Below are 17,194 nucleotides of genomic sequence, written 5' to 3'. Positions count from 1 at the left end.
GTCACCCTCAGACCCTCATTTTGAGGGTCGAGGGTCCGACTTTCTCACCTGCAGCGAGGGTCCAGGTTAGGTCCGACCCTCGTAAGGGTCACCCGTGGGTTACCCACGGGTAGTCAAACGTGACAAACAGTAGGAACTCGTGGGCTGCATATTTTATGTAAATTTAAGCAGTATTTTTGAGTATTTCGCTTACATCTTCAGACTACAGAGAATATTCAATAGATCTTGTATAGATCAGATAAAAGAGCTCTGTTTTCATATCAAATTCTGCTACAGAACTACTTATGGTGTTTCATATCCATCAAGAAGTCTTGATCGTTTCCGGACCCTACCTGACGTACGCTGCTGCATATCAGGTGGCGGAAGATCTCTTACATCTTCATCGTCATCTCTGTTTCTCTCTTCTGGTGTAGATCTAACACTCAGTCGCCGTTTACTTTGGCTTCGCTCACTAGGAGCTTGATTAGGGCACTGTGTCCGAATAGAACCCTCCTCTCCTCCTTCCTCGTCTTCACTAATTGGGTCAAATCCGCTCGCCTCGGTATCCCTTTCCTCACTAGCCGCCTGTATCTCTTCATATGAGAGATACTCATTGATCATTGCCCTTTATTCATCCTCAAAATCGAACCGGGATGTGCACATGAATAGCATCAGGCCTTGGATAGTCGTAGGGGTAAGGGAGCCTCGGCGATAATGGCAGATATCCCGTGCAGAGTTAAACAGCCGCTCTACACCTGCACCAGTAGCGGGGATTGAGAGAGCGTCGCGGGCAAGGCTTGCAAGCGCTGGAAATTCATGCTGGTGCTCCTTCCAGAAGATGCGAGGACCAGAACGAACCGTTGCTATTAGAAACGTTAGTTAGGGATATAATGAATCAGTTTTTATGTTACATACCGCTATCAAGATATTGCGAAAAGCTCATTGTGTTGTTCAGTTGTTAACAGTTGAGACGCTTCTGGTTCACATATCATTTCAAGCTCTGAGATAGCTGAGGCTGATGGCTGAGCCTTAGCCGATGGCTGGGCGCTTAAAAGCCGCCGTTGATAGGGTTCGAGGCAATTTTCAAGACTATTGCGATACCGTATACGCCATGCATTATCCCAGTCCTTAGTGGAGAAAAACTGTAGCTTCTGCTGCGGTGCAACGATTGTGCCAATTGCATAAAGGTCACCCGGGATCTGATCGATCATACTGTAGTATTGAGAGAGCTTTCCCTTAGCCGCATGAAGGGCAGCTAACATTAGCTGCTTCTAAGGGACTTTCTTTCGCTGCAGCTGCCGGATTGACTTTTCTAGATGGTCAAAGAGCCTATTGTAGATGCTCAAGACGAGATGAATTGTCACATCTTTCGTCTGCGAGAGAAGGGATGTAAATTTGAAGAATGGTTGTGTAATCCAAAGCAGATATTCAACCTGGCGCCATTCCTCTGCTCTAAGGGCAAATTGCTCTTGGCCGTAATGCTCACAGAACTCATCAAAGGTAGACTGTAGCCGCTTTGCGCGCCGGAGCATAAGAAAGGTCGAATTCCAGCGAGTCTTAACATCCTGGATAGGAACAAGTTTTGGCTCCTCTGTTTGAAGGTTATAGAAGGCCTCTCGACGCTGAGGACTGCTGTTGATATAAATCGCTAGGCTGCGTATCTAATAGGTAAATTAGGAAATAAATGCAAATTAAAAGGAAGCTGTTTACCTTATTCAACGTGTCAATTATCTCTCTTTTTTGCTGTGCCGCACGAAGAGACTGGTTACGAGATTCAGACCACTCTGTCTCCGCCATCTCGTTTTTTGGATTTGCTTTCAATTGACCAAGGAGATCCTTTGGGCTAAGCTGGATGACATGTGCTATACATGGAACGCGTATAATAGTAGAGCTGTCACTTAGCTCAAGTGACTGGATAGCCTCATTTATAAAGTTGACCAAGGTATTGTTTTTCGACGCATTATCGGTGGTAATTGCGAGCACTCGGTCTGTAATGTTGTGTTGTTGAAAGAGCCTCATTAGTACCTCACTAAGATTCAGACCCGAATGGGTACCGGAAAGAGGCTCAAAGCCAAGTAAAACCTCCCGATACTCCCAGTTATTGTCGAGGAAGTAGCCGATTACTGCCGTAAACGCTTGCTGAAAGGCAGACGTCCAACAATCTAATGCTAGTGAGAGCTTTGAGTCTCCTGGTAGTTGTCGTGGCATACTCTGTTGCTGTTCCGCTACATATCCTCGTAACCGGGCGCGAATAGTTTTTGCAGTAGGAATATTAGGCCGCTGTGGTGCAAGGTGCGCGAAAGAAATAAGTTCATGGAACTCTGGATGTTCAATGAATTGAAAAGGAAGTCGTGACAAAGCGAGGAGTCTTAGAATTTTGTGCTCCCATTCTTCCTGCGTAAAGACCATGGCTTTCGGAGCATGTTTCGCCTAGTAGTATAAGTTTCTTATAAAGAATAGAGAGGGATCTCTAACTCACAGCGTCCTCTATCATCTGCTTAATACTTGGCCTTTTAGTGCTCTTACAACAGGTCGGGCCCTTAAGATGCTTATTCATAGAAGAAGTCCCCATGGCGGCAAAGGGCTGGATGTTGTAGAGGCGCAGCGCACACCCTACACATAACCATTGGCTTCCCAGTCTTTATATCTGCTACCTGGTCAAACTGTTTCCAACACTCAGAAGAGTGGTTTGTGTCCCAATTGATTCGTTTTTTCATCCCATATTCTGTCATCAACCACCAAGTAACGAAAGCGTCTCTTGACATGGTAGTATACAGAACGTACTGCATATACCGGTCGGGGCCTACGCGTTGAAGGCTGTCGGGGATAGGAGGAGGTAGAGGTAGATGTTGAGTGAATTCTGAGTTGACGACTGAGGCAGTTTGGCTTTCTGAGATCTCTGGTGTAAACTGCGAGTCGATAGGAAGACTAAAGTAAAATGGATTTGAAGGATCCCCCCGTAGATAGAGGAGGATGAGGGTCAGAGAAGGGTAGGGACATAGTATATAATGTAGGATATTCGTAGTGCTAAGTAAGGCTCACGAGTCACGAAGAAGGAGGCATAATGAGAATCAAAAGGACTTACAGACAAAAGTCTGGTTAATAGAATTTGAAACGGCTAGGGGACGACCAGGGGATAGTAGGGGAATCTAGAGAGCTGAAGATTCGAAGTTGATAGATCGATACACTCCACTTAGCAGTGGGTCTTTTGTTATTTAATTAGCTAAGAAATGAGGGTTACGAGGGTCACCCGCAGATTTACCCTCGTAATCAGAGGGTCACCCGTCTGAGACCCTCGACCCTGGCGGCCTACGTGGTTCAAAAAAGAAAATCACGCCAGTCTCATAGAGTCATAGTGACATTCCTTTGGCATGAAGAAAGATCAGAATGGAACTCTGGAATTACTTTTCAAGTTACTCAAAATCACTCAACGTCTATTGTGTTCCTTTCTAAATCATAGAAAGATTAGCTATAAAATAAGTGTTGAAGTGATATTGTAGGACGAAAGGTTGTGAGGACACACTGTGCACCGCAGTACTGGATATATATTTTGCACCCGAAATAGCGTATATCTGTTCACTAACCTCTCTTAACTACCTAATTGTAAAGACTTCTATACATATCTAGTCAAAATGTGAAAGATTCAAGTGTGCAGTTATCAGATCGAGAGGGATTTTAATAATATTCAATTCATTCTTGGTGGGTTTATAGTATTATCATTTAACGTACTAGAACAAGTGTAAATAACAGTATTTTATAAGATGAATTCGCATTTTTATCCATCCGATTCAAGTAAAGCGTAGAAACTTTATGAAAAATGAGGGTCTATGAGGGTCAGTGAGGATCACCCGCGCGAGGACCGGCGAGGGTTGAGGGTCGGGCGCGGGTCAAAACTTTTGAGCCGACCCGCGCAAGGGTAATTCCGAGGTCTAGTCAGATACTGCTGGTTTGCTGCCTTCTCCTCCCTTGATGGCCGTCCGTTCGCGCGGTGCCACAGGGTCAATACTGGGATGTGAGAAATGACCTACTAGACCAGTTTAGACAGTGTGTCGAGCAAGTGCTAACGTGATTCCCAGCCGTCCACATAGTAAAGGCGACAAATTACTCATTGTAGTGGGGAAATCACGACACTTGTATGATTACTGCCTCAGGCAGTGAGGAAGGGTTATGGGCAACCTACGACTGTAGAGAAGGATAGACAGCTACAACAATGCCACTCATTTCCTGATTCAAGATTTATGATCATTATGCTCCTTGATATAGCATCTGATTATCCCTGATAGGCATCATTTGTCTAGAGCTCACAGACCTGACTTGTTGTTGGGTTTTCTTGCCACCATTTGTCGACCCGTCTGTTTTGACCAGACTGCCATCGAGCATCTCCCATTTCATCATGCATTATCTCAACAACCATACTGTATGATATTATTATTTGAGTATTAGCATATAGGCTTTTCTAAGCATACGAAATAGTCCTTTTTGGGTTTAAGCTATTCAAATGATTATTACGTTGCTTTAGCACAATATACGGCGTAATTTTCGCAAAAGGGAAATGCATTTATATATTTCCATGATTACTTCAACTAACTTCCATTAACTTTCTACATTTCCCTAGAGGGCTAGAAACAGTATTGAGATGATTTAAGTTAACTTTGATATTTTATCACAATTAGATATAGTTGTTGAGATATGAACTCGGCTGAGAATTACGTTGGTTAACCAAGGTTGCTGGGTCGGTCGTAAGCATGGATGGCTGCCGAGCTGTGGTTGACCAACAGAGCGGACTTCCGGATTAATGTATGGCCTTTACACCGGATTACAGTACAGTATTAATCGTGACATATTCTGACAATCGCTCGTATCACTCGTCGTAACGGGTGCCACAGTCCGGTCGTCATTAAGTATCCTGGACCGACCTTCAGAGACAAAGTTCTCAAGCAGCATAGTGTAAACATATTGATATAAGTATTCAGTTCCACAATATAGATTTTGAGTTATGTGTAATTTCAAAATTAGGCATTTTGGATTCCTGTGGCATCCGAGCGAGAAAAGATCCAAGTACCGCTGTTTTATATTCTATTCCAGTTGACGGTTGTTCGCGCAGTCACGCCCTGATCAATAGGCTGTATAATAACTTCAATTTAGCAACAATTTAACTGGAGAGGCAGGAGATAATGAAAAATACCTTTTCATGGGATAATCATTATCGTATGATAAATTTATCTTCGTTGAAGATGAAGGTATCTATGTGAAGTTTCGGCACACCGCCCTATTCCGGCACCTCATATATACGTTACTTCCTCGCAAAGCACCGCGCACTTGATTCTAAACAGATCCAGGCACGGCTGGACGGCTCATCTCATATTCATGAAATTTTGGTGCGGCAGACTGTGCGTAGCTGCTTGGATTGTGCCTGAACCGTGGTGGTAGAAGTTTCCTTGTCAAGGCTCTCGGGAATTGGCTTGGTTCAGTGTCTGACTTCCTTTCCGTCAAAGTGCTCGATGTATGTGCATTTCATGGGTATTGGCTCTGAAGAGAGACCGACATAGTTGAAAGCATGCCAGATTCAGGCTCTGCCGTTCTTGGAGCCGCTCGTTTTTTCTTCACGTGCCATTTGCGATTTTTTTTTGCTTCCCGTTTAACAGCGGCGCGGATCGCACCGCAGCTTCGATAGTGACGAAAATCTGCTTTGAATTTTTTCTCAATCGCATCATCGGGTAGGTGCTCATGAATTTTGTACCAGGGCAGGAGGCATTGAAGATGCGGTGAAGTCCATCGGCGGGAATGGGGCAGCTCTGCACCCTGTGATCAGCTATATTCATTATACTGGAGTGGAGTGTTGCGTCCAACCTTCTTCTTTTGCTGTAGTCCTGCTTTCTTCAAAATGATTACTGGCTCGCTCGTCGTGCTTGGGTGCTGAATTTTCTTCACTCGCACTATCGCAGTGGAGCCCAGAAAGAGGCGGCTGGAGTGTGCTAGTCAATCGTTTCAATTTTTCCTGAAGGGGCTGCAATCTGCTAGTGATTTGTGCGAGTGTCACCTGGTTGGTCTTGATAACTAATTTTCCCCATTAGTCATTGGAAAGCTACATGAGATCGGGGCACCCCACTCACAATCGGAAGCAATTTGGTTGCACGACGACAGACCCCTCGCCATGAATTCCAAAGTGTCTCGTTCAACCAACATGTCACTTAAGTAGGTTTGAGTGTAAACAAGTTGCCGACACGTAAAAATCAGGTCGTGATCCCAGGCGGATATCCGAACTAAAGCATTGCGCTTTTGGATACGACATTGATAGTTTCCGTTATCTTGACACCGAGGCTCGAACTGTGACTCTTGAATGAGATCAAGCCAATGAATATCATTCTCTTCATTGGCTTCACCAAGGTAAGCGTCAGCTTCAAGGATTTGAGGTCGAGGCTTGCTCAGCAAATCTGCAACCTTGGTAGCCAGTGCATCACTTAGAAGCTGTTCTCCAAAACTCCTAGCAATGCTTGACTCTGTCTGTAAAACGCCTTGCTGTAACTGAGCATCGGCAAGGGCAGACCGCAGCTTCTCCTCTGTGGGAAAGAAATCTCCAGAGATATTTGGAGCTTTATACGATTCGGCGGGGGAATGGAGCTCCGCGTCATGGGTGTTTTCGGGATGGCTGCTGCTTTGATGGCAGACATTTGCTTCCATGGCTCTAGATAAAGAGACAGCAGTGCGTAACTCATCTTGTGAGGGAAGCCCATCACCCAAATCGTCCATTTACAGGCTTAGTTTGCTGTTGATTTGCAGATTTGGGAGGAAAGCAGGGAAGAAAATGATGGAGGATTCGATCAAGTCGATAGTTTTCTTGGATCATTCTGGCTTTTTAAACCTTTTCCGCAATTTGGTAAATCAGTTCGAGACCCATATTTTCAAGTCATTAGTGTATTACGTGACGTTTGAGCCGGGCTACAAAGATAAGAAATTATAAGGATTGACTGAGCTAGATTACGTTATGGTTCCGCGAATTTAGGTCTGTAACATTGCCCAGGGAATGGCTTCCAAGTCAAAAGCAGAATGTTTCCAGATAAGTTTCATTAGATGACATGCTGTTACGCTATACATCCATCTGAAAGACGCGCAATGACGAATCTATCGCTTCTTTTGTCTTGCTGGCACAGAGTCTTTAACGTATGTATACCGTACGAGCGGAGTAGCTGTTGCGAAATATTGCAGAGGTACTTCCCTCAACAACCGGGAATTATCTACCATCTTGTGTAGTCAGTTCATCAAACCCATCAGGCGTTCATTTGGCCATCTGATATTTACTATAATCAAATCAATATCAAGATTCAGTCCAATAACCTGGGCTGTGACAACGACGAAACTTGACCCATCGAAACTCCATTGGATCGCGAATATGTCACACCTACGTTGCAGATATCTCATTCTCTTTTCTACTCCATTTTCCAAGCAAAATAAGCATAGAGAAGCTGCTTCTGCAGTTACATGTACCATATTTGGATCTGGCGGATCAAGGTACAGTGGTGTAACGTTATATATTTGGGAACTTCTTATTAAAGTGAACTACACGGACATTCAGTGATATTTTCGCCGCTGGCAAACTCTGCCCACAAAGCGGAAGAGATTCTGGCTGTCATGTAATATTTCCACGCTTCTTTATAGACTAGAGCCTAGGCGGTTTCTTTTTCAAGTAATCTCTTCAGCTGCGTCATCTGCAAAAATTGACGAAGCTAGACCTTATTTGCTATTGGGCCGCGATGAAGGAGTCATTTTTGGGAACAGTGTTGGACTGGAGTTTCATTTTTCTTTTTCGCTCTGCCGAATTTTTGCCGAATTGACGCAAGCTTGAAAGGAAGAAAGCAATTTTTAGTTTTCCAAGCTTTCTGCCAACATTCAGTCATACACAGGAAAGGCTCAGTTGCTGCAGTGGCCTTCCCGATCCAATTGTGACCAAGCTATTGTTGCTATTTACAAGTACTCATGGCCAAGTCTAATATTGGCAATCTGCATTCATGAGTATCAAGAGGAGGGTTATATATCCCATGACTGGTCTGACCTCTCCTGGGTAGAATTTTTATCCCCGCCTTCTCTCAATGGCGGTCGTAAAGCGGTTCGAGGTGTATCAAGACTCCGATGACCTACAACAACCCTTGACAATAGCATGCGGCCTAAGATATATGCAGTCGCCACCCACGGTCAAGTTATATTCCCTCAAAGGAGTACGATGCAACTTCCAAAACATTGAATCTCTTTCGAATAAACCATGGCAGAGGAATATGAAGCTCTTAACTTTAGCTTCCATTCCTTCTTCTCTAACGGAATCATTCAGAGGTCGATTCGGGCTAACATATCAATTAAATCCGGATCTCACACCCTACTTCTTTGATTACACTGGTCCAATTACTTTACAGTTACCTATCCGACGTGTGTTCTCTTTGCCGCGAACAGTACTCGGCGTGCAAGTACCAAAAATTTGGTACACAGGGTATGATCCGAGGAGCATTGAGTGGTGATAAAGCTATCCTTCACATTGGAAATATAAAGATCATCTTACAAAACCTAAAATTAAGACAATAGAATACATGATGGGTATAGGTTGTGATAGCCTGAAATTGTCGTTGTAACGATCACAACACCATGAAACCCCTGGTTTACTAAGGGCTGATTTTATCTATGGAACTTGTAATGAACAATTGCGGGAGAAGTGATTAGACAGCTTATTAAATTTTGTTTCCCACGAAGCCGCTCAGCTAGTTACTGAGCTGTATTCAATCCACGGTACACTCTCAAATTATCCGTTCTATTGAGGATCACTAAAAGCTTTTAACCATAAGGACTAGAGCCGACAAAGAGGCCGAGCAGCTACTGGAGGTTACTGATGAACTAGACCTCGACTTGCTTACCGAGCAAGGAAAGCGACTTGGACTCGAAATGACCAGTTGTCGGTGATAGACCTCACCTTCACTAGTTCGAGCCTCGCCATTAGGCTTGTCAAATGCGAGCGAGGGGATGACATTGAGCACTCAGCTGACCACTTTCCGATTAGGACGGTGATTGATATTGAAACACCTGTATTCACACAGCAGAAGCGGCGAAACTGGAACGCGACTGATGATAAAATGCTGATTCAGTCAACCGAACAGAGGTTAGAAGCAAGAGACCTATCTGAAGCAGCCCCCTCCGCAGATCGAGGCCTAGTGCCGAACAATAATCGATGTTGTTCAATCAGCAATCAGAACCTCGACTCCATGGGCCAAACCGTCCGTGTGATCGAACCCTGATTTTGATGATGAGTGCAAGGCGGCTGCCAAAGAAGTCCACCGTCTGCGACGCCAGCATACGCGAACAAAGGACCTCCACGACTGGTTCGCCTATTCTGAAGCACGCAACAAGAAAATTCGGTTGGTCAAAAAGGCACTGTCTAAAGCGCACCGGCGTCGAGTCCAACGGTCCTTGAAGATGGCCCGCTGTGAAAAGAAATCTCGCGCACTAGCAACGTACCAGACCTAAAGTGCTGTGAATCATGGAAAAATGTAAGTTTACATCTATCTTCGGCACAAGCTGCAGAAGTTGATGTAAAGGGACTCGCAGCACGGAGTGCACTCCCAACCCCTGGGTCAATCAGAACATATGTTTCTCCCGGGTTGCCGATAATAACAGGCACCTTCCTGGAAAGAAGATTTCCTCTCGCATCATAGGTAACGAAATCTGTTGTGATTCGATGAAAATATCGCACAGTACGAGGTTCTGGTGCTGTGCAAGGCCGAGAAAGGGGGAGGAGCACTGCAGAACGCATGAAGTCGGACTAATAGAGGACTCAAGTCAGTGAGGTAATGAAGAGAGACAGTAAGTTACTTCTCATTTGAGGTGTATAATGAGCTATAGGTTGTAGATTACATACGCATGATCAAGGTCTAACGTGATTCCTTGCCGAGCGGCCACCCCACTCCAAATTTCCCATCTCCTAAGCAACCTTTGTTTTTAATCATCCACAATGCCCCCAAAACGCACTGAAAAAGCCCAAAAATTCATCGAACAAGAGGGCAGGGTCCTATTAGCTATCAAAGCTATTCAAAATGGCCAAATTCCTTCGGTCGCAGCTGCTGCACGCTCTTTCGATGTCCCTCGTTCTACCCTGCGGGCCCGCCTGACCGGCCGTACGAATCGGTCTGATACTCGACCAAACGGCCATAAATTTACTCAAGCTGAGGAGGAATCGATTCAAGATTGGTTAATCTCTATGGATTCGAGAGGTGGAGCTCTTACAATCGAGATGTTACGAGATATGGCCAATTTATTACTCCAGCGCCGGGGTGATGATACCCCCCAGACTGTTAGTAAAAATTGGCCAACCCAATATCTTAAACGATATCCTGGGCTTACGAGCCGATTCTCTCGCAAATATGACTACCAGAGGGCCTTAATGGAAGATCCAAAGGTTATCATAGAGTGGTTTAATCTCTTTCAAAAAACTGTTATCAAGTATGGGGTATTATCAGATGATATTTACAACTTTGATGAATCAGGCTTTGCGATGGGGATTAGTGCGACCACTAAAGTGATTACTGAATCATTTTACACCGGTCGGAGAGGGGTTTTACAAGCTGGGAATCGTGAATGGGTGACTATAATTGAGGCTATTGGTGCATCTGGATATGCGCTCCCGCCATACATTATTTTCAAAGGGAAAAACTTCATGGAAAGATGGTTCGACGACCTCCCTGACCAATGGGCTATAAACCATAGCCCTAATGGATGGACGAGTGACGAGATTGGTGTTGATTGGCTACAAAAACACTTTATACCGCATACTACAAGTTGTACAAAGGGAAAATATCGTCTTTTGGTTCTCGATGGTCATAACAGTCACCTTACGGCTCAATTTGATAAGATTTGCGAGGAAAATCATATCATACCAATCTGTATGCCTGCCCGTGCATCTCATCTTTTACAGCCTCTTGATGTAGGCTGTTTTGCGGTTTTGAAGAGGTCTTATGGAAGCCGGGTTGCAGGATATACCCGATTAGGCATCAATTCTATCGAGAAAGACGACTTCATCGATATATTCCCTATGGCTCGCGCAGATGCTTTTAAAGACACTATTATTTATAGTGCTTTTGCGGCTACTGGTTTGATCCCATTTGAACCTGATCGAGTGCTATCTAAGCTCAATATTCGTCTTCAATCCTCACCCCTACCAGATCGACCTAGTTCGCAAGGCTCGACATCAGATAGCAATATCTCAACTGGTATACCTCAGAACACTAAGCAACTAGCAAAGCGCAAAGCTAGGATCGATGCTGTACTGAGTGATGGGTTAAATAAGCTATCTAGCCCTACTAAGCGTGATCTTGAGCGGTATCATAATATGACCCTCAAGATCATACATAAGGTTATTTTTCAAGATGCGGAAATCAAGCGATTACGGGCTGCAAATGCAAAGCAGGTGAAAAAGAGGGCTAAATCGAAAAAGCAGATATCCTACCAGGGTAGTCTCACAAATCGTACGGTCGCTGAGATTGATGGTAATGATGGTGGTGAGATATATATATCTAATACACCATCTATCCCAACTCTCCCAGTGGAGCCCGAGCTGCCTATTTTACCTCCTGTACGTCGTCAAATCAAATGTTCTGGGTGCGGTCAGAAAGGGCATCGGATTACTAGATGCCCCAGAGCTTAATTTAGTGAATTCAAGGGCGTTTTGGTTGATTAATTAATGTATAAAGATTCAGAATACTGGTGGGGTGGCCGCTCGGCAGGGATGGCCGCTCGGCAAGGAATCACGTTATGACAGATTCGACTGGAGTCGGTGGTTGAAGTTGCTTCAGAGGTGGGTATTCGTGCCGGAACGGAAAAATATCTCAGCGGAGTGGTGGTATTCAAGGGGCATGAGGCAGACGAAGACGGGCAGGCGGTAGAAGGTGGCAGCGGGGCGGTGTAACGGACTCCGTCTCTTGTCCCGCATTATTGGGTCGGATATTGACCGGCTCTCAGTGACACTGGGCAACAGTTCGCAATATAAAGAAATCGGAGGATGATTCATGGTGTTGTCGATTCGCACTGCCTCCTGCGGCTGAAGCGAAAGGACCTTCAGCGGGATGCTTAATTATGGCGTCATAATATGATAGCTCATGGCGACGCGCTTTAGAGCTGAGCGTTTTTCGTTTTTAAAACTACGTTTACGGTGTTTTATTTTATCAGCAATTTATCTTTCCCTCGACTGCCGCCCGTTGGCGCGATGCCAGAGGGTGGATGCTGGGACGTTAGTATATCCTGATTTAGCAGACCATGTGATACAGTCAGAAGAGTAGGTTAGTCTAGACAGAGCTAGTGTTGCTGGGTCTGTAACACGCATGGATGGACTTGGTGTCACAGTGTCAAACACTGCGAGATGGGAGGTGGCCCTGAACGGCGAAGCCAGCAAGAGTTATTTTTAGCTCGGAGAATGATATTTCCAGGCCGAGAGCTTATCGCCATTTTTGGATCTTGCGGATTGAGGTATCTCCGACAATGCAGTAAAAGTTAATGTACTTTACTGTTACGGTACATTGTCAGTAATATGACGTCGTACCTGACTCGTGGAAGATACTGGAATAAGTACCGACACGCACACGATGGATGCGGATTTTCAGAGATTTTTATATGATGATATTTACATTGAACTGCTGAAGCAGCTTCTCTATGCTTGCTTTGCTTGTAAACGGGGGTAGAAAGAAGCATGAGGTGTCTACACCGTATGTGTGAAATATTCGCGATCCAACGGAGCTTCGAGGGGTCAAGGTTCGCTGTTGTCACAGCCCCGCTTATTGGGCTAAAATTTGTTATGGTTCTGTTTGTAATAAAAAGCAGATGGCGAAATGAACGTCTGATGATTTTGACGAACTGACTACACAAGATGGTGGGAAATCTCGGGTCCTTGAGGGAAGTACCTCTGCAATATTTCGCCACGGTTACTCCGCTCGTTACGGTATACATACGTTAGTTAATTCAAATCCAGCTACTTTCCAGATCCTGTCCCCCACCATACCTTGGCACTTTACTAGTTGACAGATATACACTTGGTGCAAGCAGTGTCAGCCGTGCATCCGCGCAACACCCCCCGCGTCCGAGGGACCACGAACAAAAAGCTTACGAGGAAGTCGGTTGTAGAATGAATGTTCCTTGACCAAGATGCCACGTGCCAGATGGGCGTGTTGTTTGGTCATCGACTCGGCTGTGCGTTTTACCTGAGATATGCCGGGTGAGATGGTCGACGAGAGATAGATCTTGAACAAGGCTTAGCATTGGGTGGAGCAAGTCAAAGAAGGAACAATTGGCACATAATGGTATTCAGTGCCTTTTGGACTTCTCATTGAATGATTCGAGAGATACTTCGGAGTCCGCATGAAGCAATTTGCTGTAGTATGACGGTCAAAAGGGAAGACGTAGGCAGTTCTTTGCTTTTTGTAACCTTCTTTCTCGGATCCCGGCTTTTGGTTTTCCGGCTACTTGTCCTGCTATCCGACCAGCGTATTATAGACGGTCCTTTATGTTGGCGACGGTATCTACGTTCGGGATCGCACCAAGAACAAAAAGCGACAAGGACTCCGTAGGTACCTCTTCTGTTTATTCGCTTCTTCGCCACTGGCCTTTCGAGGCTTGCAGTAGCACCACAGCTGCCATCCTTGATCGCATTCTGGGAAGCTATCGGAATGCGAAATTATCGGAGCCTTATAACTTCCTCGGAGGCATGTCATTGTATGCTCAGTTTTGAACCAAATACGAATTGGAATCGGGGACCGGTCTAAATCTGCAATTTTTCCCTCTGGAGTGGAACGGCGGGTTCTAATCGATAAGCTGTCAAAATGTTGGAACTTTCCTAATTCTCCCAATTCTCCTAATCCTCATGCCGAGTAAGCTTTGTCCGAGCCGCTTCACAGTTGATTTAAGGAGACACTATGGGCGTATACCAAACAACTTGCAAATTACGGGCCTGTTCAAGGATACTTTCTGGGACCCTACTTGCGTTTCGGATGTTGTCATCATTCAAAGTTGCTAAGGAGAGACAGTTGGGCACAGATTTAAGGTTACAGTAGTCAGATATCACTAAAGATGAGTATGATATGAGAGCCGGTAATAAACAGAGCTACTGTACCTTTCAACCCCTTTCAAGGATTGTTTCAAAGCTAAGTGACGTCAGACAAGGTATATCTATTTCAAGTGCATCCATTTTTGACAGATCTCTCCGACGAATCATATACTAAAATAAAACCCCCTTGAAATTTGCTGCTTCTCATAGGAAGCCGGGATAGTATTGATCTTTATATAGAAATATCTCTCAGAAATGGCGTGCCAGGTGGTCCAAATTAGAGACCTCATATATGGCAGTGAGATTGAAGCCTTTCCGGCCTATAAAATGCTCTATTTTATGTCTTCCTCGAGGCTTTGTCTTCTTCGATAGGCCATTACTCAAATGAGACAAACCAAGGAATATCGTTGCTCTCTCCAAAGGGGAAAAAAAGAAGGCCTCACTCCGGCGTTGCTTGCCGAAATGGATGATGCTGCAATAGACTTAGTGATTGACGGAATGAACCTTAAAGAAGTGATGTTTCCGGCAATCACACGCAAGACTTCCGCAGATTACTGTCCACTTCAAGGCAAAAACAAGGTAGATATACCAAAGATCCTGAGCAATAGCAAATCATTCAACATTGAGGAAGCTCAGCGCAGCATTTCACAAATGCCCTGCTTGAAGAAATACACGGTCTCCAAGAAAAGACCTGATTTAAGGTCAAGATGGTTCAGCACACAGCTTCGAAGTTATCTTCAAATCTATGACCCCGAATGTCCTTTCAGGATTGCCAGGTCTGAAAATCTCTCAGGCATAGAGGCTGCCGTCTTTGCAAAGTGCTTCTTCCAAAGAGGAGAAACAATCCGATTCCTCGACGGAGTATGTGTACCTCTAACAAAAAGCGAAAAGCTGCAACTAGAGGCATGTGGCAAAGACTTCAGTATCCTTCAATCCTCTCGGTGTCAAGCAGTAGCGATGTTTCTGGGCCCTGCTCGATTCGTGAACCATGACTGCGAGGCAAATTCTGAAATTGTATGGGCTAAGAAGTCAAGGGCACATATCGTGGCATTGAAAGAAATTAACGAAGGGGATGAGATTACAGTTTTTTATGGATCACATTATTTTGGGGATAATAATGAGACCTGCTTATGTCGACATTGCTCCACACGGATTACAAATTCTTAAAGCAAGCGTTACTTAGATCTCTTCGGCCCGAATTCTGTTCTATTCATCACCGTTTGGCCAAATTCAGAGTTAATTGCAACATTTTTGGTTTCAAGACTAGCTTCTGAAGAGGAAACATGGATTACTCAAGAATTATCATTCCGTCGATCAATTTTTGCTATTGTACGAGTAGGTCAAGCTTTGGTGTACCCACAATGCTATATGTGGAATGATAGTTCTCAGCAGTAGGCTGTTTTTCCCTGTAAGGTAGGACAGCCGTCGGCCATCACTGCTTCAAGAAGCTTACCAAGCGTATTGAGCAGTGAGATCGGACGGTAGGCACCGGGCAGCAAGAAGTCTGGTTTGCCTGGTTTTCGCAACACAATGGTCTTCGCACTCCGCCACCGTTTCGGATGGTATCTGTAATCTGTGCACGCTGTGAAAATGTAGGTAATAAAGGTCTTCGAATATGGCCATAGCTTCTTCCAGACCATCAGACCATCCTCTCCTGGTGCAGTAGCTTCCTTCGCTGGAGTCGGTGATCTTTCAATTTCGAGTTCGGTTATGGGTTCCACACAAGCTCCGGGTGGAGAGAGGCAGCAGCTGTGGTGTTAGTGTGTTCTCGTCCGAGCTCCGCGCAGCTCGCCTGCCATCTTCTGCTCAGTTGATTGACTTCGACTTGTTGAATCTTGAGTTCGGGCGTAAACCATCTTTTAGAGTATAATGTTGGGAGAGTGTCGGGCGTGAGCTGGTTGGTCTATTGCTGAAGCCCTTTCGATGTGAGTTGCTCCCCCGCCCGGTCGAGTGTTGGGCGGGTCTTAATGTTCTTCTTCCATGGACTCATCTGCGGAACTACTTCCACGGCTATTCCGGCCCAATCCGCGCGCTCGTACGCCTTCCTCGATTTTGCTTTTGGTGTGTTCTGGGGCTGGAGATTCCATTCTGAATAGGTTGCGCGGTGGTCTGACCGGTAGTTCTTGTGGTACAAATGACATCTGACAAGCTGTTCTGGCCTGTTTGTCACTGTCTGGTCAATGGTCGAGTTTTGTCCTGGATTATTAAAAAACCAGTATGTCGCCGTACCTCGAGAGAGGCAGCTCTGGGTAAAGGTGATTACGTAGCTGGTGTCTTCGACAAATCTGGGTGGAACGTGATTGCCGCCCCACAACGGATGGTGTCGGTTGAAGCGCCCGCGATAATGATACTCGTAGAGCGCTGTTCGTTTTGCACACCGGTTGTGATGGTTTCTTCTATTGCTGTGAGCGCCGGCACTGCTGATGTGTTGTCGGCCGCAAAGAGTGGCACCGGTGGTATGTAAACGAAAAGTAAAGAGTTTGAGAATCGGCTGTCCAGATCTTGATGGCTGCGACATCTGGGTGGTCACAGGGTATTTGACGGTGTGAGGAGGTGGAGATTCGTCCGTTCACGTAGACCAGGCTGCAAAATCGAACTGCGTCGGTCTATGCGGTGGGTCGATATAATCGCCAGGCGCTGTGGTTGACACGTGTGCGGTAGGTGGTGATAGATGGCCTTTGGATCAAAAGGACGCCGAGACCTTGGCTTTGGCGGTCATTGATGAGTGCTTCTACTCTTGGTCCTGGTTCCATCATGTTCAGCTGGAGGATGCGTAGGTTGCTCTCTAGCATCGGCTGGGGTTCAAGGTCGCGGGGGTTGGACATTGGCGATCTCCAGTAGCGTGTTCGCCTCCACAGTCGAGGCACCAGGCTCTGGCTTGCTGACCTGCGCAGTGTCCGCACCATGTGGTCTCTTTTCCTGGCCATGCCAGGTATCCTAGCCGTTGACATCGGAAACATCTCTTTTTCTTGATCTCGCGTCGTTCAACCTGAGGCATGTAGTGTTGGCTAACAACGGAACCGCTACGGAGCTTATGTTCTGCTCTCTCTGCGGAGTCGGACCAGATTACCAACGCCGCGAATTTCCCTAGGGCCTTGTCATCTGCTTTCATCCAGGCCAGTTCTTCGATGTGGAAACCATGTTCTGCCA

The 17,194-nt window shown here is 45.6% G+C and overlaps 4 protein-coding genes across 4 annotated transcripts; all 4 read right to left on the bottom strand.

The window, feature by feature from the left end:
• Nucleotides 1-278: 278 nt before the first annotated feature.
• Nucleotides 279-600, bottom strand: N7511_011359 (uncharacterized protein; the record flags this gene model as incomplete). Its single annotated transcript, XM_057133736.1, is given in 2 exon segments — nt 279-328; nt 342-600. 2 exon segments carry the CDS (start codon nt 598-600, stop codon nt 279-281), a joined length of 309 nt encoding a protein of 102 aa, XP_056978693.1.
• A 6-nt stretch (nt 601-606) lies between these two features.
• On the bottom strand, nt 607-1,241 carry N7511_011358 (uncharacterized protein; the record flags this gene model as incomplete). The annotated part of the gene is made up of 2 exons (XM_057133735.1): nt 607-842; nt 965-1,241. 2 exons carry the CDS (start codon nt 1,239-1,241, stop codon nt 607-609), a joined length of 513 nt encoding a protein of 170 aa, XP_056978692.1.
• Nucleotides 1,242-1,250: 9 nt separating this feature from the next.
• Nucleotides 1,251-2,473, bottom strand: N7511_011357 (uncharacterized protein; the record flags this gene model as incomplete). The annotated part of the gene is made up of 3 exons (XM_057133734.1): nt 1,251-1,640; nt 1,690-2,409; nt 2,459-2,473. 3 exons carry the CDS (start codon nt 2,471-2,473, stop codon nt 1,251-1,253), a joined length of 1,125 nt encoding a protein of 374 aa, XP_056978691.1.
• Nucleotides 2,474-5,800: 3,327 nt separating this feature from the next.
• On the bottom strand, nt 5,801-6,729 carry N7511_011356 (uncharacterized protein; the record flags this gene model as incomplete). Its single annotated transcript, XM_057133733.1, has 2 exons — nt 5,801-6,036; nt 6,093-6,729. 2 exons carry the CDS (start codon nt 6,727-6,729, stop codon nt 5,801-5,803), a joined length of 873 nt encoding a protein of 290 aa, XP_056978690.1.
• Between the last annotated feature and the right edge of the window lie 10,465 nt (nt 6,730-17,194).

This window comes from Penicillium nucicola (assembly GCF_028828085.1).
Source record: "Penicillium nucicola strain IBT 29836 chromosome Unknown utg000013l, whole genome shotgun sequence".
Lineage (NCBI taxonomy): Eukaryota > Fungi > Ascomycota > Eurotiomycetes > Eurotiales > Aspergillaceae > Penicillium > Penicillium nucicola.
The sequence above is the reverse complement of the archived record's forward strand: the minus strand, read 5'-3'. Positions and strand labels throughout refer to the sequence as shown.